General features: G+C 40.5%; 2 protein-coding genes across 8 annotated transcripts in view; one reads left to right on the forward strand and one right to left on the reverse strand.

The window, feature by feature from the left end:
- The window catches only part of PPP1R17 (protein phosphatase 1 regulatory subunit 17), a 74,719-nt gene extending 65,084 nt beyond the window's left edge, over window positions 1–9,635 (forward strand). The window contains exon 6 of the transcript XR_009966114.1: window positions 9,624–9,635. The gene's annotated coding sequence lies outside the window, so the exon portion shown is untranslated. The remainder of the gene's footprint in view (window positions 1–9,623) is intronic.
- The window catches only part of PDE1C (phosphodiesterase 1C), a 278,378-nt gene that overhangs the window by 43,219 nt on the left and 210,288 nt on the right, over window positions 1–24,871 (reverse strand). For all 7 annotated transcript variants that reach the window (XM_062625494.1, XM_062625496.1, XM_062625499.1 and 4 more), the window contains 8 exons: window positions 23,873–24,055; window positions 22,749–22,815; window positions 18,979–19,095; window positions 17,770–17,910; window positions 12,796–12,896; window positions 10,500–10,628; window positions 2,996–3,097; window positions 1,612–1,732 (listed from right to left, as the gene is read on the reverse strand). In XM_062625494.1, the coding sequence (XP_062481478.1) occupies window positions 1,612–1,732; window positions 2,996–3,097; window positions 10,500–10,628; window positions 12,796–12,896; window positions 17,770–17,910; window positions 18,979–19,095; window positions 22,749–22,815; window positions 23,873–24,055 (961 nt within the window). The remainder of the gene's footprint in view (window positions 1–1,611; window positions 1,733–2,995; window positions 3,098–10,499; window positions 10,629–12,795; window positions 12,897–17,769; window positions 17,911–18,978; window positions 19,096–22,748; window positions 22,816–23,872; window positions 24,056–24,871) is intronic.

The raw sequence follows: 24,871 nt of genomic DNA on the forward strand, positions 1-24,871 counted from the left end.
ATAACAGTACTGTACTCAGAAGCACCACTCACACCTACAGTGTGGTTACTTGGTGTAGGAAGACCTGAGTCACATCACAAAATACTTTGAAACCAATAGGGCTGTGGACCTGCACTTATACAGATTAAGCCATGCTTTATGTCCCTGCAGAGCACATAACAGAAAGGACAGGAGAGGGTCTCAAGGTGAAGAGCAAAAGGAAATAAACACCGAATCTGAGGCTGGCTCAGTTCCTTATCACTATGGTCCCCTCTGGCTAGTGAACTTTCTCAGCTCGTGAGAAGAGTCCGTGTTGTTTTTCTGCTGTCAGACAGGGATGTATTTATTGATCCAGTACTAAGCAACTGCAATGAACACAAGTCTATGTTTCATGGTAAGTTTAAGGGTTTTCCCAAGGAGGGAATTAATATTGCATCTGAATTTGGAACTACAATACAAGTTTTATATAATGCTTTATCTCACAGTAGAAGCATTTGCTATTCGAAAAGAAAGTGGGATTTGTTGGCTGAAATGAAACTATTCTCATGAAGACTTATTTTTGTCTTCAATACATGTGTAAAACAGACAAAACTTGGGGTTTTGTGGTCTCATCTAGCTAATCCCTCACCAATCTTTAGGAGACGCAGTTGTGGTGTATTCTAACACATCTAGCTTAATTTTGAACTGAAAAAACATAAATATGTGCAGTTTTACCCAAAATATATGCAAAAATCACCCTTTTGCATAAGCCTCCCATGTGGCAACAGAGACAACTGAAGGTATGATCTATCCTCTTCCAGCGAGTAAACCCATTCTTGGTTTGAAAAACAAAAGAAAATATTAATTTCAAAGCAAATGCTTGCTTTGAAATTTCCTTATTAAGAAGGGATTCCCACAATCCCATGTTTTTTAAAAAAAAGAACTTTATTTTAAAATTGTCATATTTTTCTTATTTTGCATTCAGATGAAGTTACTGAACTTTGGGGGGAAATTAAGCACTTGGTTTTCTGCTTAGTTTAGTAATTCATAGTGCTGAAAAGTATCCTAAACACTAAGTGCTTTGTTTACTTTTAACTTTGATTTTTGTTAATAAGGCAGCTCTTTAAATGTTTTTAATTAGTCAGTTCGGGAGCTTATAGCTCTCACACAGAGCTTAATGGTTTGTCTAGATTTGTGTGTCTGTCAACAGGCAGTCAGTCCTCCGTGAGCCATTAAACTAGATCAGTTTACTCCACCTAAAGTAAGGGTAATGCAATTTTTACATCTACCCCCACAATGTAAGTACAGTTGTACTAAGTACAGCTACCTAAATCTGTTTTCTTAGGTTCTACAGTTAATATTCTACATCACATATTCTATATTTTGCTGATCTGAAACACATTAGCTTTCCAAATTAGAACTTCTACTATGTAGAAACATCTTTATCGATAGACAATGTATGAGAAATAAACTTCCCAAGAGGTATAATAGCCAATGCTACTATTGCCAGATAAGAAAGCTTCATATCATTAGGAGGTTCTTGCATAAACCAGAGAAAAAGGAAAAGATCTGTGCTCATATTTCCCTACTCCCCCACCCTGTCCTACACATTCCTTCTGTGCTGCAGAAACAGAGGGACTTTCTTAACTTTACCTGTCTAAAGAACTCCTCTAGCAGGGACATGGTCCAGCGATGATGGAGATCCCAGGCCTTGGCTGGATGACTGATATCTGCTGTATGCAACAACAGTGATAAGGCTTTCGGCTTGTCAATTCTGAAAACCCAAAAGATCAAACAAATTAATTGTCTGCTCTTGCAGTGGAGAATGACAAAAATCTCACCTAAGTAGGGAAATTAGGTCATTAGAATCTTTGGCCAGGATATTAATACAATGATTTCTGCATTCATAAAACCAGACAGTTATGAAAGATTGTCTCACTTCTCCAACATACACCACTCCTGTTGCAAAAGAGACATTAAGAAGTGCAAAAAGAAACTTTGCTGAGCTTGGCTGTGCTCCTACCCAGGCTTGCTTGTCTGCACAAGCAGGGTTGAAGAGCTGCTGTGCTCCCCATTTCAGCTGGGCTGCATTTTATGCGGCTCAGAAGTTGGTCCCTACCACCTTACTGCAGTAAACAGGATCCCATCTCAGGGACTCTGAAGAGTCTCCACAGTAATTGATAAACGTTCCACTGCTAGAAAACTGATGTGAGGTCAGAAGGGGATCCTTGCATCTGTTTCCAGAGAACAAAAGCCATAACCTAAGAGGCTAGCCCAGGATCCCAGTAGATAATGCTTTCTTGGGAGAGGTAGTCTTGCTTTTTTAATTCCAGCTTCTAACTATATGAAGCAGTTGGAAAAGTTGTAGCTTTTGAGAGGACCAAGTGGCCACAGTCTAGTCTGATCTAATTCTGGAAGGCTCTGGACAGACCTGTGTCCAGGGTGAAAAAATTACCATTGCTCAGAGCTTTTTGCCATATAAAATTAATTTTATTGGGAAGAGCTTAGAGAAAATATTACAGCACCCAGTGGCATATTGGGAAGAAGAACAGGCCTTTCCCATACTGCTTCATCTGTTATTTTCCAGTCCTTCCCTCAGTGAACCTCAAGTTGTTTTCTTCTCTCCTCTGGTTATGGAGCAGGCCCCTTGCAGAGGTGGCAGCTGATACCATCTGCAGAAGGGCAATGCAAAAGTTGTGCTCTGCAGATCTTTTAACCTTGAGTCATACTCAAGCTGTTGAGGTCACTCAGCTGGATCATGTTCTTGATGCTACCCTGACAGGCAATGGGAAATGCACAGGGAGGTTTATCCGAAAGTGGTGACCTTTGCAAGCTTTAGTCCACCAGCACGGAAAAGAGATGTGTGTATAGGGGGTTGCCAGTCCACTCTAAGTGAATTCACTCAAAATTCAACAGCAGAAAGAGAACTGATGCAGACATCAAACAGAGTGAGGGCATCTGGGGAGATGCTTTTGAAGTCAAACACAATGGCAAAGCACCAGCTGAAATGCAGCCCCTCACTGGTGAAGTGACTCACCCTTCTGGCTGCTGCAAAGCATTCTTCATGGCTTTGATTTGCTGGAAGTGACAGGACATATCGGTGGCCAACACCATCTCAATCACTAGAGCTCTGAATTCCCTTTTGGATGGCATCATAATGAGAGGAGCAAGGAAAGAGAAACACAAAAACATTAGACACACTCCAGTTCCTTTTGTTGTCTATCTGCAAATTATTGACTGTAGTTCTGCTTTTGTACACTGCACTTGCCATTAACCTTTCAGGAATGAGGAAGAGGATGAATGATTATATACACAAACAAAGGAGTCAGAGGGCTGCAAATTAAGCCAGGTTAATCCTTGCTACGAAAAATCCTAGATGTTTTTGAAAAGCATGTTCAAATTAGTACCCCCTTATTAATTAAGCACAAATTGATTTCTTTTATAGGGCATTCTTAGAAGGCAGTACAGAGACTGTTTAAAGCCTCAGCATGAAGCAGGTGCACTTTTGAACCTGAATCTCTATCCACTTGACTAAAATTGGTCAATACCTAGTTCAAAGTTTACTCATATTATTAAAGGAAAAACACTGTCTTAAATAAAAGCTCCTAGTACATATGATGCTTATATGCAGTCAAGACCTTTGAGAACCTGCATTACTCCCCTGATATTATTCATTCAAACTATGAATTTTTGTTACGCAAACTGAAAAATATCAGGACATTCTGATCTAGCACTCAATACAAATTTACTTTCTCTCAGTTCAGCTATCCACAGATTAACAGAGGAAGAACACCCCAAGCTTAGCTTCCCAGCTCAGGATACAGGAGATTCAGAAATGGGTCACCTTCCATCTAAAAATAAATGTTAGCATTCTTCTTTTCATGAATGTTTCATGAAGGACGTGGTCTATTTTGATCATGTCTGTCTTGCCTTTGGTGGCTGTGCTCAAGCCTCAGCGCCAAGCCACCACCACGTAGAGACTGTCACGTAAAGAGTGTTCCACCTCCACCAGGAGTTCTGCAGACATGGTAAGATGGCATCATTTGGCCTTGCTTTTCCCCCAGTATACCCACCATCTTCTGCCCACACACACAACCAGTTGCACAGCCAGCAGCATTCAGGATGATGCTATGATGGCTGAAAATAATCCATCTTAAATTATTTTGTGTTTTCCTTTTGACAGGCCTGGTCAGTTCCCTGGTCTGGTTCATTCCCAGCAGCACAAACCTCTCTGTCAATACAAGCAAGAGAGGCAGGAGAAGAGAACCTGAATGCATAGGAACAAACTTTTACAAGAAAAGGGTCTGTTTATGCTGTGGGAACAGTTAGAGCTACATTAGATCCTAAACCAAATGCTACATATAATTTGGCTGTGGGAACAATTAGCACTGGGGATTACTCCTGGGAAAGAGCAGACGCTTTGCTATATCCTTTGGAGTGCCATTCCTTCGTAACAGTCTGCATGGGATGCTTTGTGAGTAGCTTATTACAGCAGAATACTAAAGGGAAGGGCTCAGCTCAGGCAAATGATTCACTGGCTTCAGTGCCGCAGCCAGTAGGGAACGGGCCATGGTGTCAATGGTCTTTTTACACCTTGGTTTCTCATCAACAGCACTATCAGGTTTGCTGCCACATGGAGCCATAGAGCAGACTGGCAGGTATCCAGCACAGGTTCACTGCAGCCCAGGGCCTGCAGCAAACCAAGGACCACCTGAAGCTTTGGTGTGCCTCGAGGACTTTATATCAAGTTTGCTCTGTACATAAGTAAAACCATGGAGGCTGTTTGGTCTCATTTAAGTATGTTATTTTGTTTTTCATTTTATCTGCTAGATCATCTCTCTCCCTCTTAGAACAAAAAAAAACAAACCCAAACTACTCCATCACTTACTCATGTCTTTTCAGGCCCTCCCAGGTCTCTTTAATACTTGCCTTGCTTTATTGTGCTAAGAGATAGAACATGAAACCTTATTCTGTGGCCCTCGCACTGTGGCAACATGGGCTAGAATGGAACAGCAGTTGTTCATTCACAGGTGAATTGAAGCTCAATTACCAATAGACCAAGAAGCAACAAGGTGGAAAAGGGCAGTTCTGAACATGCAGAGGCTGGAGGCTGCTGTGCTTACGCAGCTCTTTCCTTCCCAGTCACCTTTTTGGAGCAGAGTAGCAGCATGTGAAAACTGCCCTTTAACTGTCTGAGGAGAAAAAGCACACCCATTTGCTCACCATTACAATGTACTTTGCATTACTCAACACTGTATTATTCCTACAGATTACAGCCTTCAGTGCATTTTAATTAACAGCCCTAAAAGCAGCAGTGACCAATTCAGGATCTCACAGGAGGTTTGAGTATGCATCTGTACTAATTGCAAACCTGACCTAATTCCTATTTAGTTCAGACACCGAGCAACTGACACAACTTCAACCAGAATTTGGCAGTCTGGATCAGGCCTTGAGACAGACTGGGACTGACTCCTTCAAAATATGTCTTTAGAAAACACTGCAATTCACAGGAGCAGTCTGCATTCAACACAGGAGGCTCGGGACATGTTTACAGGAGGCGCTGGAGCATGTTGCTGCTCGGGGAAGAGCACCCAGGTCTGGCCTCAGCACTCAAAGCAACACCATTGTGGCGATCAAGAGACTGAAGGAAGGCAGACCACATGCACAACAGGTTGTTCCTGAGTGTAAGAAGCTCTACAGCTGTTGAAACTGGCCTAAAAAACATAGCAGGAGCTTGTTAGCTTGCACCTCTGTGTCCTATGACTAAAAATCCCACCTCCAGGCCCCAAAACCAGGCTCCCTGGTTTAATATGTAATGTCTAATATCCACTCCGGAATCTCATTTCAGTTTCTCTAGTTCATCTTCAAATATATTCCTGTTGTTTGTCTCTCTAGCCACTGTGGGAACAAACTGCATGCTAGGTATTTTGGTTTAAGCCTTCTACCCGTTCCTGTCATTGCTGTCAGACTTAAGCTGCCTGTCGGTGTCCATGTGAGCCAATTCAGCTGGTTTTGCTGTAGAGACTGGGTGGAGATCAACATCTCCAGAGCATGGTTCTTGTCATCCTCAGATGAGTGGAATGAACTGTCCTCTGGAGGTAATGCCTTGCTCCCTTAAGGAAGAAGAAAGCAGAGTTTGCTTCTTCACATTAGGAGAAATGAATTCCAACAAAAGCGTGTTGGAAGAATCAGGAGATCTGTGGCAGAGTGAAAAACTGACTTTGGATTTATGATTCATCCTCTTTCAGATCACTGTTTGTGGCAACAAAAATACAGTCACATGAAAGTGGTCAATATTGAGAATATTATGCTCTGCTAGAGCTTTGGCATGAGTTTTCCCACAGGTCCCCTGTTGTGGTTTAAACCCAGTCAGGCAACCCATTTACTCACTCCCCCCCCCGCCCCTTCTTTCCCTCTCCCTACTCCTGGAGGGACAGAGAGGAGAATCAAAAGAATGCAACTCCCACGGATTGAGATAAGAACAGTTTAGTAACTAAGGTATAACACAAATCACTGCTGCTACCACCAATAATAACAATGATAAAAGAAATAACAAGGGAAGAGAATACAACACCTCAGCACCAGCCAACTGATAACTCGCCCCCCCAGCCTGACCAAGCACCGACCCATACCTCCTCAAACCCCCCAGTCCCTAGCCCTTCTGGGTAACTCTCAGTTACCTCCTGGGCATGACGTGCTGTGGTATGGAATACCTCTTTGGTCAGTTTGGGTCAGGTGTCCTGTCTCTGCTTCCTCCCGGCTTCCCCTCCTCCCTGGCAGAGCATGAGGCTCACAAAGTCCTTGGCCAAACCAAAACATCCTTGTTATCAGCTCTGTTCCCAGGCCAAAAGGCAAAACACAGCACTGACTGCTACTGCTGAACCCAACTGGATATCCCTTGTACACTCATAGCCTTTTTTACAGACCTGGCTGTGCTGCTTGACTGACTAGTTAAGGATTTTAATATTTCTCATTGCACTTCCAGATGTTTTCTCTCTTAGTAGAATATGCATTTCCCTAAGGCCAGGAGCCCAGGAGACATCAAATTCTCTCACCTAGAGCCCCCCACTAAGAAAAAGTTACAAGTTACCAAATTTGATAATAAATCCTAAGATAACTTGACCATGCCTTTTAATACCCCTGCAGAATTAGGGAAAGGAACAATAAGGTGGACAGAGCAGGTTGTCAGGGAACAGGCTCAGGAAAAGCCATCGGAGGAGAGGAAAAGGTGAAGTGAATTTCCTGGTTTATTAGTGTCGCACGCTGAGTAAGAATTCATCCTGTGGCCACTGTCACAGCTTTGATTTTTTGTTTTCTAACTGGTGGCCTGCAAATGATTCATGAGTAAAGGTGGTATCTGGCACAATCCCATGATCAACAACAGTTCTACGGTATCTTTACTACAAGACAGACTCAGGCTGATTTCTCATCTGAATACTTCCAAGCCTTGCACTGATCCATCTGGCAAATACCTTAATTTCTTCTTTAGAATAATTACTTCATGGTTTTACCTCTCTTGCCTCAGAGCACATTACATCATTTTGTTGGATATTTTGTTGGATTGATCTTTGCTCTGTATCAGTGTCCACCTTGGAGCTGTATCCTAGTGAAGGACTCTCATCTCCATGCACTCATGGGAAAGGAACAGGAAAAATACCATTTTAGATCACTTAATCCCTGTGCTAGGAACCAACAATAAACTCTCCTGAAGTAAGCTGTTTCGCTCATTTTGTCCACTCAAAGTCTCAGTACTTTATTCTTAAAGAAATGAACAGGAAAAATGCTATAGTCAAGGAAATATTCTCAACGACTGATTCTCACCATAGGTATATAATAATCAGAATATGCATGTCCCCATCCTGAATGCATAGAAACAAACTTTTGTAAGCAAAGGGTGTGACTGCACAACCACGTACATGCTGGAATGTACAAAAAAAGGCTCTGACCAAAGTTGTCTTCAGCCAAAAAACATTCAAGCTTCTCATCCCAAACCCAAAAGAAATAACACTGATAGACAAGGAGGACTTTGAATTATTTGAGGAACAAAACCCCAAGCAGCTTTACTGACAAAGTCAGTATTGCATTAAAGGTCACTTCCTAAAGCTGTACTCCAATAAAGAGCTAAGGAGATAAACATTTTCCAGATGCCTTTTTAACCCTGTATTTGATGGTAAAGGGCTTCCGCTAAACATACTCTGTCTTAATAAATGCATAGAAATCATTAACAATTAAATACAGTGCCAGAAAAGGCATCTATAGCAGTGTCTTGGAAAGCATCTGTTCACTTTACAGTTTATTTTCTTAATTCACTGTAATCTGTTCTGTTAGGGTTTCTTCGTTTACTTGCTGATGACTTGCACAAGTGGGATTCATGAAACAAGGCAACTCAACTGATTTTCAAATATTTAATAAGCAACAGAGGGTTTCTTAAATGGAGAAAAAAAAAAAGTAGTTTAAGTATCAGCAAGCATTTAACTCTTTTCTCCTTCACTGTAGCCCAAAAGATTTTTCTGTCTCATCTGCTTTCCTTATAAAATCTGTGCCCATTTATTTTCCAACAGTAAAATGTAGCTCTAACATTCTACATTTCTTTCCTTAGAACACATTCCCTAACTAAATAACTGAATACCACAAAAGCAATAAACCCCACACAGACATATAGGATTGCAAAATCCACTGACCATCAGATTTTCTCTTACTGGTAATGTAAGAAAAGCAGTGAGAGCTCAGCTCATAAAGGCACTTAAGAATTTGCTTTCCAAAACCCATCACTGGGGCCTTTTGCTGAGAGAGATTTATCAGGTATGTCTAAAAAACATTAAAATTACATTTGGACATGTTTTCACAGTTTCCCCAAGCATCCTTCAGCACTGAGGGTCCTATTTTTTGAGTGCCAGCCTGGGCAACTCTGGGCTTCTTGGTTTTACTTTCAACACCTCAGATCCTGCAGAAGTCACCCAATGCTTCCAGTGCTATGGAATTTCAAACTGGCAGTCAAAAGCAAAAGCACACAAATATCACTGTTTTGGAGTTAAAGCACATCCAGACAATGGCCTTTATTCTACAGCTGCTGCTTGATCAGCAGCTACAAAATAATAAAGCCCTACTTGAGAGAGAACAAATCATCAATCCAAACGTCTCAATATCACTGCTTGGGCAGTTACAGTATTTCTTAAATGGATTGGTTAATCTTCGACACTTTGGGTCTAAGCATATTGCCTTAAGAGAACACACATGTTGACACTACAGAATCAATGAGAAATACGCACAGCTAGCTGTGATTCAAGCAAAACCAGTTTCAAGCTGGAAGCAGACCATCTTCCTGCAGACAGTATCTGTGCAGTGAAGCATACTCAACGAGCTGCTCCACTGTTCCTTGTAGATGCTGGCTCTAAGGCTGCTGTTTCTACTCAGTTGGTTCCTTCTGTTTTCCCCACCAACATAAAAAGAAGCAGTAATTCGCTGCCAAAATTTGACAAGGCATTACCAGCTGTAGCTAAAAAAAATAAATTAGGTTTTTAACACCTTTGTGCAGATTTTTTTTTCTTCCAAGTTCCTGCTTGCTGCCCACCAGGAGACTGTTTTCTATATTGGGGGATAGAATTTCTCAGGCCACTCCTCCACAACAGTCACACTGATTGAAATCAGGCATGTAAGCTCCTGAGTTTTATTCCTGGTGCTCAGCTATGTGATCACATCACTGTCCACAAGTTGAAACACATAGGAAATTCAGGTTACATAGATTAGCAAGCAGAGCCTTCTCTGACCAGCTTGCCATAAGCCAGACCCCAGAGAAGGGCTCATTTCCCCACATTTATATTAAACTAAGACTGCTCAGCATTGTATCACATTTAAGTGTATGCAGGAGGCACTGCGCATTACATAAGATTCCACAAGTTGCTTCCCCTTCCATGAGAAAGACCATGGAGCAGGATTCTTCCTGTCTAGCACACTGCGCTATTTTTAAAGTACCACCCCCTGGAGTTTAAAAAACCCCATAAAAAACCCAGAAGCCCTCACTGGTTTGAACTGTCTGTTATTAGAAAGCAAATCATGGGCTGATTTTGGCGCATAAATCATATGTTGCATCGAGGCTTATTTTAAATTACAGCTTCTTACATCACCTTGGCATATATAGCACACTGATTTAAGATCCTTGGACTAGATCCTTTTTTGCATGAAGCCCCATTTATAATTTCTAGGCAGGGAGTGTCAAAGTAAATAAAGGTTATGTTTATGCTTTAGGATGAACAAACAGTGGACCAGCTCTACACTCAATTACAAATGAGTGTGTGAAAAGGGTGTCTCTGTGACACTCAGAAACTAGATGGTACTTAGCTTATATGTTATAATCCATTGTCACAAGGTCTAGTCTCACTAGCAGAGGTGAAAGCTAAAAGCAGAAATAAGCAAAACAAACACCTTTCAAGGCTCTTTTTCTTGTAGCAATAGAAATATTAATATGCAATATACAGTAATGCATACTGCCATCCAAACAAGGCAATAACAGCCTATGGTGATGCTGCAATGTTCATTTTTACCTCCAGTCATCCTTTGAGAGATTAGATAAAATATTCATCTCTTCATCATCTTGCAAAAGACGATATGCGGCACTAACATGGTGATTTTCAAGCACGGACCGGTCATTATATAGAATGGCTGAGTCTGACCTAGTATTTAAAAGAAAACATAGGAAAGGTTGTTTCTTCCCTGTCTAAGGAGTCTCACATTCATAAGTTTTCCTTTGATCAGCTGCAGAGATTAGTTATATAGCACAGATATGAGCATTTTAAGAGCGCTTGTAACACTTTGTTCACTGCTGGTACTCAGTAGAAGAAAACTAAATTCACTCAGAATCTATTTCCTCAGCTGAGACTCACCTGGACTCTTTGTTACGTACTTTAAAAAATATAAATGCTGAGAGCTGGGAGAGAGATATAAATCTAGAGTTGAATCATGAGGCTTTTTTCCAGCTCCTGTGTATATTGCTCTTGTATTAAAGCCTGACTGCACCTAAGTAACCAACTGAAAGATGTGTCCCAGTATTATTTCCAGAGCCGCAAACTGCTGTAAGCAACATATAACTGAACTGCTTTTTGCCATCTGTGCACTAGACTATGCTGTCTGGAAGACAGTTCCCAGCGGGATAGAGTAAGACCAAAGATACTTTGGGCCTTATTTTGAGCACCAGGGCATAAATCTGAAAATGATGAACAGCTAAACTGATCTGAAACTCTGCTGTGTTCTCTACTCTGCACTAGTGAGTCCCCCCGCTGCAGTCCTGATCCAGCTCTGGGACAACAGCACAAGAGGGACGTGGAGCTGTTGGAGCAAGTCCAGAGGAGGCCATGGAGATGCTGCGAGGGCTGGAGCAGCTCTGCTCTGGAGCCAGGCTGAGAGAGCTGGGCTGGTTCAGCCTGGAGAAGAGAAGGCTCCTTAAGGGGAGACCTTGTAACAGTCTGCCAATACCTAAAGGGGGCCTACAAGAAACCTGGAGAGGGACTTTTGACAAAGGCATGTAGTGACAGGACAAAGGAGAATGGCTTTAACCTGGCAGGGGAGATTAAGATTAGATTTTAGGCAGAAGTTCTTCCCTGTGAGGGTGCTGAGGCACTGGCACAGGGTGCCCAGAGAAGCTGTGGCTGCCCCATCCCTGGCAGTGTTCAAGGCCAGGTTGGATGGAGCTTGAGGCAACCTGCTCTAGTGAAAGGTGTTCCCTGCCCGTGGCAGGGGGTTGGAACTGGATGCGCTTTAGGGTCACTTTATACCCTCTGATATTCAGTGTTACAGAAATTAAATTACAACTGTCCTTCCTTGAATTCTTCTATAAGTATTTGAAAACAAAGCAGATCCCTAATTCTTGCATGCATGAAGCTGTAAGAAGCAGAGTGTGGCTTGGCCCAGAACAGAGACAGAAATGTCTTTCTACATTCTCAAGCTTTCCTGAGCATATGTGTTATTTATCCTAGCAACCTTTATATATCTGTGATACACAGCGTGATTCAGCTAACATACTCCAGACATCTAATTTAGGGTAAGACGCAATGCATCTTAGAAATGCCCAAGTGTGCAGCATCAGTCGAGGACATCTAGACATTTTGTCATTGCTACCAGTACACTCCCATTGTCAAAGGAATACACAAACATTAGATGCCCAATTACCCCTGCAACTAGAGACTTCCCAATCTTTGTACACTTCTGAATCTTGCTGTCATACTCAACTCCTTCACCTCTCTTCCACCAACCTAAAAGCCTTATAGAAGAAGCCAAGATCAAAAATGCACTGGTCCAGTCTAGCTTGTGATCAGCTCATTACTGTCTAGTAATTTACAAAGTTATAAAAAATGATATCCCTGAACAGGCAATGGTAAGCATACCCCCTTGCTGCAGGTGTGTTTTTCCACTCAAGTAAAAATAGTATATGCCTAGTATTGGTGTTCACAGATATTGGTGAATTCTTGATTTATGCAGTTAATGTTTCAGTCTTCAAATTCAACAAGGAGTAGTGTTGTATTACAGTATCTCCTCCAAATTCCTTCCTCAAAGTACGTAACTCTTCAGAGCGATTTGTCTTTGGTAACTTTACACAGAAACATTTTAGGACCTTCCTTTTTCCTGATTATTAATATAAAACAATGCTCAGGAAGCTAGAATAAATGCATTCTATTTTAAATGGCTGAGCAGGAGAAAATGAAATGCAAGGTAAGGACATGAACTTTCCTTCCGTAACACTTGAAAGTAAAAGCTCCTGCACTTTTCTAGGCAGCTGTGCTGTCATCCTCCAAAGTTTTCCCTCTCCATTTCCCAATCTTTCATCATGATTTACAGTGGCCTCACCGTGTCTGGATGTGAAAGTTGTTGGTGGTTCCAGTGTGCTCATAGTCATGGATGGCAGCCGCAAAGATCATAGCGAAGATCTCCAGTTCTGTCAGCCAGTGCTTAAAAGAGATTACAGAGCAATCAGATAAGCTGTCATTTTCCCAGGCATTAAGGCTTTTGTCTTTTAAGGCAAGTTATCCCCTGTTGATAGGCAATGCTGCACGTCACTGCCTTTCCCTGCAGCATGCCAGCTGGTTTAAAGCAAACTTCTCTAGCTGATACACAAAAGCTGAACCAATGTTTTTCCTGAAGCTTCATCTAAATAAATTAAACTTCACAAGCTAATAGGACTTAAGGTAGGGCAAAGGGAAACGTGCCTTTCTTAAGGAGCAATGTGTGAGGAAGAGAAAGAGAAAGCTCAAGAAAATCAGGGTTCTTCAAGTGGAACTTGATGATACATGTCTAAGTATGCACATAACCAATCGGGTATGTATTTTTGGCTCAGCTGACCTGGGTAGCAGAGCCTCAAATACAGAAGAATGTCACTGATGTCAAGTGACTGAAAGTCTTCATCAATCACTGAATCATAAGAACAGGGAGCACAATCACACAAGGTGTACTTCTTGTTATTTATCACTTATAGAAACATTTGAGAAAGCCCTGAGTTGATTTTTTTCCCCTAATTTCCTAATCAAAGCCTTATTTTATAATGTTTAAGTCACTCTGAATTGATTTCTGAATGACGCATCAAGGATTTTATGTCTGGTTTTCCACTGGTAGCACACAAGGCGTGCTGTTAACATCAAGCGCATCAGAGACAAAGGCTTTAGATACTGTAGATGCTGTAAATATTTGTATGAAATGCTTGAATGTATTACATTTACACAAAACCTTTACCACAGTTGCCAAATATTTTTGTAACAGCTCATTGTCAACCTGCAAACGTTTTGACAGACATTCATGTATGAACTGATTTTTAAAACACAGCAAAGGCAGTATGGTTTCATAAACCTATTCTAAACACCCAGTGTAGCTCAGGGACCACCACTGGTCTGTTAACCATGTGCAGGGGAAGCACAGATAACTGTGGGGCTCTGCACACACCAACCTGGGCAGCTCTTCTCCTGTCTTTGACAGACAACTCTGCATAACCCATGAAGAATGAAGCCAGTCTCAATATTAAAGATCTCCTTACATTAAAGATGCAGTTTGAAAATACTGGGCCAGAAATATTTTGTACAATGCCACTGACCGTAATCAAGGCAGCTCTTGATTCATTTATCGGGATGAAGTGATCAAGAAATGAGCAGACAACAGAAACCAAACTATTTTCTCATTTCTACACAATTCGTCCAGGACCGGAATGGACAGTACTAGTGATGGAGAAATCTGGGATGTTTTTGCTTCCAGGTGCAACTTGTGAACAAGGAATGCTTTATAGATGAAGAAGAATGTGATTTCAACTTTCAAGCACCAACTTCTGTTAACCGTAATGGGGGGAAAAAATGGAGCCAGGGTTTCCAGGCTACATGCTTAGGCCTGGATATCCATTCCTCAACCATGTTCTGCCATTTTCCAAAAGAAGAGAGTGCAAATGATAGAAAAAAATCAGGCAGAAGTTCTCAGAACAGCCTAAGCAAACACACATTATGCATGCAGAACTACTATGGAACTCACCCAGCTAGTCTAATGTACCCACTTCAGACCTCTGGGCATCATCTCACAAGTCCCACTCCAACATGGTCTCATCACCCAGGTCTTAAAGCATCACTAAGGCAATGAGCTCTGCGTTTGAGGTCTCCTACCCTCACCTTTTAAGACACATACAGAAAAAATGCTAATTTGCATGCCCTATCAAAGTATCACTTGTTGAACAAGTTTGGGTAATGGAAATAGGGTATAATACACCTGAGGAGAGGTATTAAATATCATAAGAGCATTTGAGAAGACCACTCAGAATACGGCTTGGGATTATTATAGCTGTGAACTGTGGGTAACTGTGGTAGCACAAAGTCAAAATAGACTTGCGAGTAACAGGAAGGGAACAGTAGGTAAATTGGAACCTTTTAGTTCCTTTTTTTAATGCTACAGCCTTGCAAGGAAAAGTAAACAAAATGGCAAAAAGCCTGCAGAGAATGGACGCAATCTCCATCAAAGCAGTGATACTACCTTTCACTAGTCTGTGATGGACTTCATCTTGGGAACAGAGAGCTACTTTTAAAGAACAAAGCCATCAAGAACTATTGAGAAAGCAGCAGGATGCTGTTGAAGGTGAAAAGAGAATGAAAATGTGAATGCTTTTCATTTCTAAAAGGTTGACAAAACCAATCTAGAACAAAACTTGCAAACTTTCTGTCATGGTAGGGGGTGAGAGCTGGCAGGGAAGAAGGCAGGAAAGAACTAATATTGGCTTCCAGATTGGAAACAAAAAAAGCGTAATGAGGCATGACTTCCTTGCACCAATGTACAATAAAAATGAAGAATTAGCTACTAAGGCAAATCATTGGCATGTAAACAAAAGGATCAATGCATAGAGAAAGAAAAAGGAAGAGGAAAGAGCAGTGTTTCCAATGCTAACAAAACAAATGGATGCTTTTCCAAAAAAATGCTACAAAGACAGCAATAATCAGACTTTATGGTCTTTTATTCCAAAGTAATCATCATTTTCAGAGCTCATGATGATCATAAGCTTATTAATCACAATAGTCTGGAGGAGACGAGGATCTCACTTCCCTTTGGCACAAACAGATGTTACAGAAGTCCTGTGCGTCTGCAGTTTTCCAGGTCTGCTGTGGGAAACAGTCTCCTGTCATTCTTGACAATATCAGCAAAAAGAAGTTTATGATTTGCACCTCATTTTCTGGATTCACAAAGAAATCATATGGCAATTCCTAATAATTGTAAAGATTAATCAGAAAATAATACTGAAGAAAGTAATAATCACATCTGAACGACAGAGTTAAATAAAGGAAAGAATGAAATGAGCAAAAAGTGTGCCAGCTCTTAGAAGTTGCTCCTACACATCATGCTTGTATACCAACCCTCTAAGAGATAAATATCAGAGTAATTCCAAATTTGCTTTCAACATTATGTCTATGAGAGAACCCAAAATATTCTATTTCATATGGTAAAGTATAATGAATTCATTCCAAGTCATCGTCCTGAGGAGGAAAAAAAAACAGGAAAACCGAAGAGATTTCAGGCACTAAATATGATTAGAAGGAAAGAAGATTTTTTTAACTGAAGAAAGAAGAAACCTGGAATAAAACTGTTGAGAGAGCTTGGAAATAACAGGGAGCATGACAAAGACAAATGAACCATGTAAAGATAAACCAGACAACTCTTTCTTCCCGTTGAGACTAGAATAAATTAACACTACACAGACTATTTAAATCTGAAAAGTAAAAGTGCTTTTTCCACATTGCAAATGACTTGTTAACAAGATAAATGAGGGTCTTTTTCTATTTTATTGTATGACTTTTTCACATCTTTGTCTTCATCCCATTGAAGAATTAAACCAATGGCCCTAGCGCTCCCTCTGAAACCAAGGTCTTGTGTTTCAGCATGTCCAAGTTCCTTGCATAAATATTGTGAAAGTGATGATCTGAACAACAAAGTATGTTAGAGTAAGGATATGATACTGATGTGAGCAAATTCTGGAAACAGGAGAATGTCCCCTACCTTGCTTTACCATGGGGGAACCTACTATGCATGTTAGAAGGTGGCCCTGCTGTGAGTAGGAGGTCAGGAGCACTGACCTTTGGAGCTTGTTTTCAGACTACATGAATGCATGCACATTGAAATGGGTTGTATCCTGCAGGGGAGGTGGGGTGGAAACTAAGAAAAAGGGGGAAAAAAAAAGAGAAGAAAAAACAAAGATTAAAAATGGGTTCTAACAAGGGAAGCAAAGCTGAAATGTCACGGTTGCAGGGTAGCGTTGGGAGTCCCTTGTTCCTAATAGCAGGAGTGGTTTCTTATTGTGCTTCATTAGATCCTAAACAAATGCCACATACTGTTTGGTGTTTGAAACAATCAGTGCTTGAGATTATTCCTGGGAAAAAGCAGACACTTTGCTATATCCTCTGGAGTGCCACTCCAGCATAACAGTCTGCATGGGATTCCTTGTGAGTAGCTTATTACTGTAGAAAATACTAAAGGAAAGGGCTCAGCTCAGGCAAATGACCCACTGATTTCAGTGCCACATGTACATATGCTCACACACATAAATGGTAGTTTCCCCTCTACAGATGTCAATTCAGCATATGCACATTCTCTGACCTCTGCACATATTTCAGAACATGGTTTCCTCTGAAACAGAGGTTTAAATACTTCAGATACATGAAGCAAGAAAGCATTTTAATGCTGTGGAGCTCTTATTTGTCACTTCAGGCATCACAACACCAGGTGACTTGGAGAGGTGAGTAGATGCAGACACTTACTGGAGACAGGTAATGCATGAGAGAAAAACTCCTAAGATGTATGCTGGAGAAGATAGGTTTGTGCATTTGCTGCCAGGTTGAGATAAGGCTGAAACACATTACAGAGAGAATGGAGGACAGCTATTTAACCATTTCTTGTGTTTGCTTCTCAGTCAGATTGGAGCCTGGGATACACACAACTGTTACTTTTTGCTTTGACCATCTTAAGCACTTGGCTTCTCCTGCTGTCTTCAAAGTCTACAAAACACATTACAGGGCTGCAGTCCACATGCTGCAAAGCAGCATCACCCAGGAGATCTGTGGCAGAGTGAAAAACTGCGCTTGGGTTTATCAGATCACTGTTTATTTAGATCACTGTTAAAAGAATTACTAACATCTTCACCTTCCTTCTATTTCTAAATAAGCCTAAATCTCTACTTTCATTAGTACAGCCATATCAAACAAAGTTTGTCTACGGTGCAAATGGTTTTAATGGGGATAATCATAATCTCCTTACTAAGTAAAAACTGTTGTAATCTCATTATATATTCAGGGTGCCAACTCTTGTACTTACTGCTACGCCTGTCTTGAAAAGGAGGTAATGGACCGTCTGTGTCACATCTGCAGCGTGCATCAGGTTGTGGTAAGGATTTTTATGTTTGCTGTAGCCAACCTCCAAAGCTTCCACAAAGGACACCAGGGCAGAAATGGGGATCTGAGTAAAGCAATTAAACCCAAATGAATTAAAAACAAAAGAATCACCTTTAATGGCTAGAATTCAGAGGGCAGCATTTCGATAAGAGGTCCCAAAGGCAGTTTGTACTTCACAAATAAATAACATGCTAAAATATCTGTAACAGGCACTCAAGAGAGGGTGAATCCAGGTTACTTCCTCAAACAAGCTTTCATTTCCCTAATTACATTATGGATGACTCATCCCACATATAAGCACACACAAGTAATGCCGTCTGGAAAACACACACAGCATAAAAAGTAACAGCACTTGATTGATTGAGTGCCCCTGGAGAAATATTTCTAATTAGGCCACAAGCATCTGTCTGTTCTCCCCAAACCCACTGGAATATATCTCTGCTTTACAACGTACATTCAAGATTTTCTAATGAAGCACATCATACAGGTAGTCTGAGATACTCTACTGAAAGGACTATCATTTATCAGAACTCTAGCTTTTCATGGTGAAATCACAGAATTACAGAATCAATAAGGTTGAAAAAGACCTTTAACATCATCAATTCAACCGTTCCTCCAGCATCGACAAGTCCATCACTAAACCATGGCACTAAGGGCCTCACCTACATGGTCTTGAACACTTCCAGGGATGGTGATTCCACCACTGCCTGGGCAGCCTGTTCCAATGCCTAAGCACCCTTTTGGGAAGACATTGTTCCTAATCTCCAATCTAAACCACCCCTGGTGCAGCTTAAGGCCATTTCCTCTTGTCCTACCACTTGTTGCTTGGGAGAAGAGACCTACGAAGAACCATCCTATGTGCTTGCCATACTTTTGTGACTCCAAAAGTAGAACTGCACATACTTGAGAAAAGGCAATTCAGGGCATTTCTAGAGAGGATATGCAGGTGGTGTCAGTTGGCAGCATGGGTTCTCCAGTTTCATCTCCCCAGACAGCAAATACCCTGAATGCTTGTACTTCCATATTATAAGGGGAGGATGCAGGTCTGAACATTTAACTTCTTCAAGCAGGAGTAGAGGGAAGCTGAACAGAATCTGAGATGGAAGAAGAGACCCGCCTTCTAACTACTGACCTTGAAGCGGTTGATCAGATCATAGCGCGTGAGAAGTTCATAGAAAATGAATTTCAGTGCATGATCCCCACTGGCATCATTTAGTGCAAATACATCAAAGGACCACTTGTCTACATTCTGCAAGGGGGGGAAGAAAAGACAGTTAATATGGTCATCCCTTTTACAATGACAGTTCAATTTCTATCACCTTACATTTACAAATGGAGAATTAAAGAACCAGTTTAGAGTCTAATTTATTTGTTGGCATTGTATGACCCATGTTAAAGAAGCTTTCATTAAGAACATGTATGCTGTTTGTTTATTCTAAACATGGCAATTCTCCAGTCCAGAATTTAATCAGGAAAGGCTAAATACCAAAAGATTCAGTATCTTTCATATCTGAAATAGTGGGATGGCCCTATATGACTGATTTTACAACCCCTACCCACATGCTCTGTCTGTGAAAAGGAATACTATCTTTGAAGGAAACAGCAATAATAAAGATATGCTTTTTAATTATATTAAAGCCTCTGGATTTTGCTCTCCCTACTTTGTATTGTGAGCAAAGCACTCCATGCTTTACTCCTGTTTGAAACAGAAGAAGGTGATTTTTTTTTGCAGTTAAAAAAAATACAGACACCTGTATTTGTAAGCACTTACTGTTTAATCAACCAAAAGAATAACTAACTAGAAGAACTACCTTGCTGCACCCAAAGAGCAACTTAGATCCTTCTGATTCTAATATTAATCCTGAATTGTGATTATTGCAGCTTAAACTGGCCAAGGACAGCATGATCCTAATTTTCCATTTTTTTTTATTTTTTTTTTTTAAGACAAGTGATTCCATTTGGCCTTTCAGAAAACTACAGAGCAGGAGGAAATTACAGAAAGGTTACATGAATTGCTAACAGTGATATAAACCCCAACCTTAATAACAGGAGAGTAAACATGTAATTCTAGTTGGGAAAGTTCCAGTCAGCTGTAAATGATATTTGAATGTTGCAGGGTGGTCAGTCAAGAGACTGAGGAGGGAAAGCTCTCTTCCCAGCTCATAAAAATGAAGTATAAGGTATAAACCTTCTTGTAGAAGGTTGAGTCCAAATCTCAGCTCTAAGGGAAGGCTGTGGGAGCTGACAGCACTCATTATCTAGCAAGATAAAGCTCCTTGATCTCAGAATTGGATGTGCCTGAAACCCTATGAACCCTTCTCTCCTAACAACAAAGAGGAAAGGTGCAGAAGAAGTTATAGCTACAAGAATGACATACAGACCAACCACACAGCTGCATCTGGCACAGGACCAGATCTCAAACTCTCTTGCTGCTGAGAGCTTTGATGTGCTTCCTACAGGGATTTATCCAAATGACACTCCTTAAGCCACATATTAAAGACTGACATCTATACATGGAAGTTTTCTTCCACTTCCAAACTCTGTTGCAGGTTACCTCCCATTTCCTTGTGGCACTTCCACCAAGAAAGGAAAACTACAGCTGCTCCCAGTGCAAGAAATAGGGTTTGGCTAGACATAATGTTGAATACTGTTAAGGATCAGAATCCATCTAAAAATCTGCCATCTTTTTTAAGCAATTCTAAAAATGCTAAATTACAATCATCTACTGAGCTCTTAAAGCCCAACCCACCTTTGTTGTTTGTTGTCATGATCATGTTCCAAGTTAGGACCTGACTTCAAGTCAAATGCAAAGGACAGTGACATTTAACCACCTTGTGGTTCATCACCCACACATCAGCATAGCTACAGGCCTTCTTATGTTCTGAATTAGGCCAATGTATCCTGGTACCAGCTCTCTCCATGATGGGCTGATTCTGATAACCTTGCTACTTGCATAATATTGATTACATACAATTGAGTTTTCCTCTTGTAGAAGTATAGCCCACAGAGAAGCTAATTAGTGAGGCAATATCAAGGATGCTGAAGGTGTAGCTCTGCTTTCATCTGTCCTAGTAAATCACTAGCTTGCAGAGCAAGCTGTGTGGAGCCACACACTGAAGGCAGGGTCAAGCTTTTCCAGAGATGATTTGTGGCCCAAGTTACAGAAGAGCAATCATAAATTGCAGCTTTTCAACACTTTCAGTGGGTGTTGGAGAGGAAAAACAACCAAAAGAAAAAGCTCCACCGAGAAAAGATGTTTTAAAGCCCTTGAACAAACTTAGAAAATGGTCAAGAAAAATAGTGCCCAAAGCATCCACTCAGTCAATTGTATTTTCCTGTGTTTTGAGTGGTTTTGTATTGTAATCACTTAATCAGTAAAATTAATTTAACACTTGCATGTATATAATAATTTACTTTTTAGTCATATGGCATTGAAAATAACATCTCAACTATGTTGAAATTTAATTCATTGTAAGGCAGTAGTGTTTGGTGGGAAAAAAAGGGTTTTTTTTTACTTGATGTACTTTTCCTGTAGCTAATGCGCTCTTGTGGCATATAGAATTTACCAAATAATGAAACTGAAGAACAATATATCAGAATTGTTCTTTTGCACAAAATAATGTAACCACATAGATGCGAAGTTTCACAATAGATCTATTTTACTGAGGGAGAAATCCTTGCTCTTGTCAAGTAAACAGAAGTTTTGCTATTGACAATAATGACAGCAGCATTTTACCCTGAGTAACTAGGGGGGAAAATCCTCTTAACAGAAGCATGACAGTGTCACAGATGGCTAGAGGCCTGCACAACACCAATTATGCTTTGAAAATTTGTGGATTTTATGACCTTAAAAAAGATTTTAACACAGAATTGACCCCGATACTGGGGGCAGATCTAAAGAGATGCAGAAGTTCATAGATGTCTTGTGATGGAGGAGAAAAACTGGAAGGCGTGACATTGCTGTAGCCACAGATAAACAGACACTGCAAGTGATTACAGGTTCTGAGTTCATTACCTGTATATTAGCTAGCCCAGAAAATATCACAGTGACCACCACATGGGCATCAGAAAAGCTGAAAAATCCACTTCTAAAGTAACCACTTCAGCAGCTAGTTAACGTGAAGTTCTGTCTGTAGCACTACAGTGCTGAACAGCAGATCACCACAACTTACTGGGTAAATCAACATACTCATTCAAACATGTCTGTATGAATGGTATGCATGGCCATTAGGCAAATGACAGACAGGGTGATTGCTCCACTGTATCACCTTTTTCTACCATTGCATGGCATGCCTGAACCACATACAACATGTAGTCTGCAAAGCTACCGTGTAGGAAGCTGGTTGCTAACTGGTGTTTGCAATTTGATAATTCCTGCCTAAAGCAAGAACCTTGCAATTGTCCCATGGATTAAATCTTTCTTCTTTTATTCTTCTTTCAGACTATTTCTGACTAATCAGTTTTTCCCTGAAAGTCATAAAAGGGTCATTATTCCTAAACTGATTGTCACCTTGAAGACCTAAAACTGAGCAATACAAGAAATTCCCTTCTTTCACAACAACTTTTCCTTTTCCACCTCTCTCCACCATGTTTTCCTTCTTACCTGTGGGAGGTTGTGATTGATTCCAGCACATCACGATGACCTCAGTTTAATCACTGTAATCTAGAACAGAGCTGTAACCTTCACAACCTGATAACGGCCACAGCCTTGAACTCTATTTTTTCCTTTATTGAAAGGATATTCCACTAGGCCACTAAATGATTAACGTATGTGAACTAAACTAAATGTCAAAGAGAAAGAAACAGCAAGTAGTAAGACCCCCTTATCAAGTCAAATATCACAGTGTTACCTTGATGCTTTATACAGAACCATCACCCCCAACACCTTTTTACTTGGATTACCTTTAGCACTCCAATTACAGCTGGTGGGTAGCTCAAACCAACCATATTTGAAGTCCGTCTGTACATTCTACCAAGATAAGACAGATAAGGTAACACATAAATAGAATTAAACAAAACAAGCCAATCAACCAACCAAACCCAATAAAGCAACACACCATTACAGGAGACCTATTTAGCCCAGGAAACCCTAACTGCAATTTGGGGGGTGGATTTATTCCTCCTTGTTCCTAACTTGCTACTATATAGTTCCTAACTTACTTATATATTCTCTATGCCATTCTTTCTGTATAGCCTATCCTAAGACTCTACACTCCCTGGTATCTCATAGCTTGGTTACCTCACAGGACATCACAGAGAGTCTGCTAAAATCAGATCTTCATCAGAGGGAAAGGCTACACTCAAATAAACAAGATGTTCCCCATTTGCTGCAGACGACTATACTGCTCTTTCAGTTCCCTTGGTCCTTGCTGATCCACATGTGAGCTAATTCTGAATATACTTCAGAAACCATTTGTTGTCTGCAATGAATCAACTCCAGTTCAGTACAGCTGTTACTGTTATCTGAGTTTAAGATTGGTATAAAATCTTTTGGGTGTTCACCATGTGTGTGTATGAGAGGGAGAAAAAGAGAGAAAGAATAAGACAATAATAAACATCTGCAACCATACTAAACAAAGTACTAAGCATGTACTAGCTTTTATACTTGTTTTCAGGCCATGCTGTTTTTAACAGGCATGGTGAATAGCTAAAATGCCTTCACACAGACCACCCTTTCTTGCGTTTAAGAAATGCAGAACTGAAAGAAGATAATGAAAAGTTCTCCCATCAGAAATGATTGTGTGTGAAGTCTTCCTTCACTTCCCCCACACACACCTTTTTTCTCATGCTCTGCACTCAGACCTGAAAAAAGTCATCCCTCTTTGGAGAATTAAATTCACCCATTCCCCAAATTAGATTTTTTTTTACCCCCTCCTCTGATGCAAAACACAACAAAGAATGAGAGAACTCAGTGGGTTTTCTGAAATCCTCCCTGAGCTCCAGAGTTTTCACATCAGTCATGGGCTACAGTTCATTCCAGCAATACTAAAAAGCTACTAGAACAATGTAATTACATGCTCCTTCACCTTTCCACAAATATCCCAGCTTGTACTGCATGGACAATACTCCTGAAACGGGGTTTTTCCTCTGTCCTTTTGAGCATCATCCCCATTTGCCGCGTGAAGGTAGAAGCCAACCAGTCCCGGACCTCCGAGGGTACGGAGTCGGACTGGATGTCACTGAGTTCATCTTCTGTGTCCAGTAAACGCCTAGAAAGGGAAGGAAAAAATGGGTAAACAGACTCCACTGGAGAACACTGCAACATTATTAATAAGAAGAAACTCATATATATTTTAATTAAAGCAGTTGTTAAAAGTCTTTGGTTCATCAGCCCTAATGGAACACAAATCGTACAACAAGTCTTCAACAGATTGTTTATTCTCTTGTATAGTTAAATGTCAGACTATGAAACTCACTATTGGGCCAACAAACAAGAAGTATCAGCCTCTGAAGCACAACTACATCATCATCCACTGACTTCTCATCTTCAGCTTGTCAATATTCCTGACCTCTCTGCCCTTCAGAGCTCATTTACAGTCATGTCTATCTTCCCAATTAGTATCACACAGTCCTCTCTCATTCTGATCATCTCAGGTGACTCTACAAGTACATTTAGCATGTAACAGACAGGGGAACTCTTCTGCAACATCTTATCAGTCTACCTCTATCATGACCTTTTTTTAATTTCAAAGATTTGACACAAGTTAAAAGATTTGGAACTTAATAATCTTAAGGTCCTTTCCAACCCAAACTATTCTATGATTCTGTGATTTAACACTACTCAAAAGGAATAGAGAAGTAGAAATTTAGAAACTTTCTGGAAAAGTGGGACAAAATTATTATGAAAACATTTCTCCAAGAGAATATATATTAAATGTATGATTGTTTTTGATCTCTTCCCCTGCCACAGGAAACTTAAAGAAGCTTTTAGACCAAAGATTATAGATCTGTTTTACACAGAATACAATATTTTAATGATTAAAAACATCATGCTTGTGAGTAATAAATCTTGGCTAAACCAACTT

This window comes from Pezoporus occidentalis, unplaced genomic scaffold (genome assembly GCF_034315485.1).
Source record: "Pezoporus occidentalis ecotype Australia unplaced genomic scaffold, CSIRO_AGI_Poc_V1 ctg28, whole genome shotgun sequence".
Taxonomy (NCBI): domain Eukaryota; kingdom Metazoa; phylum Chordata; class Aves; order Psittaciformes; family Psittacidae; genus Pezoporus; species Pezoporus occidentalis.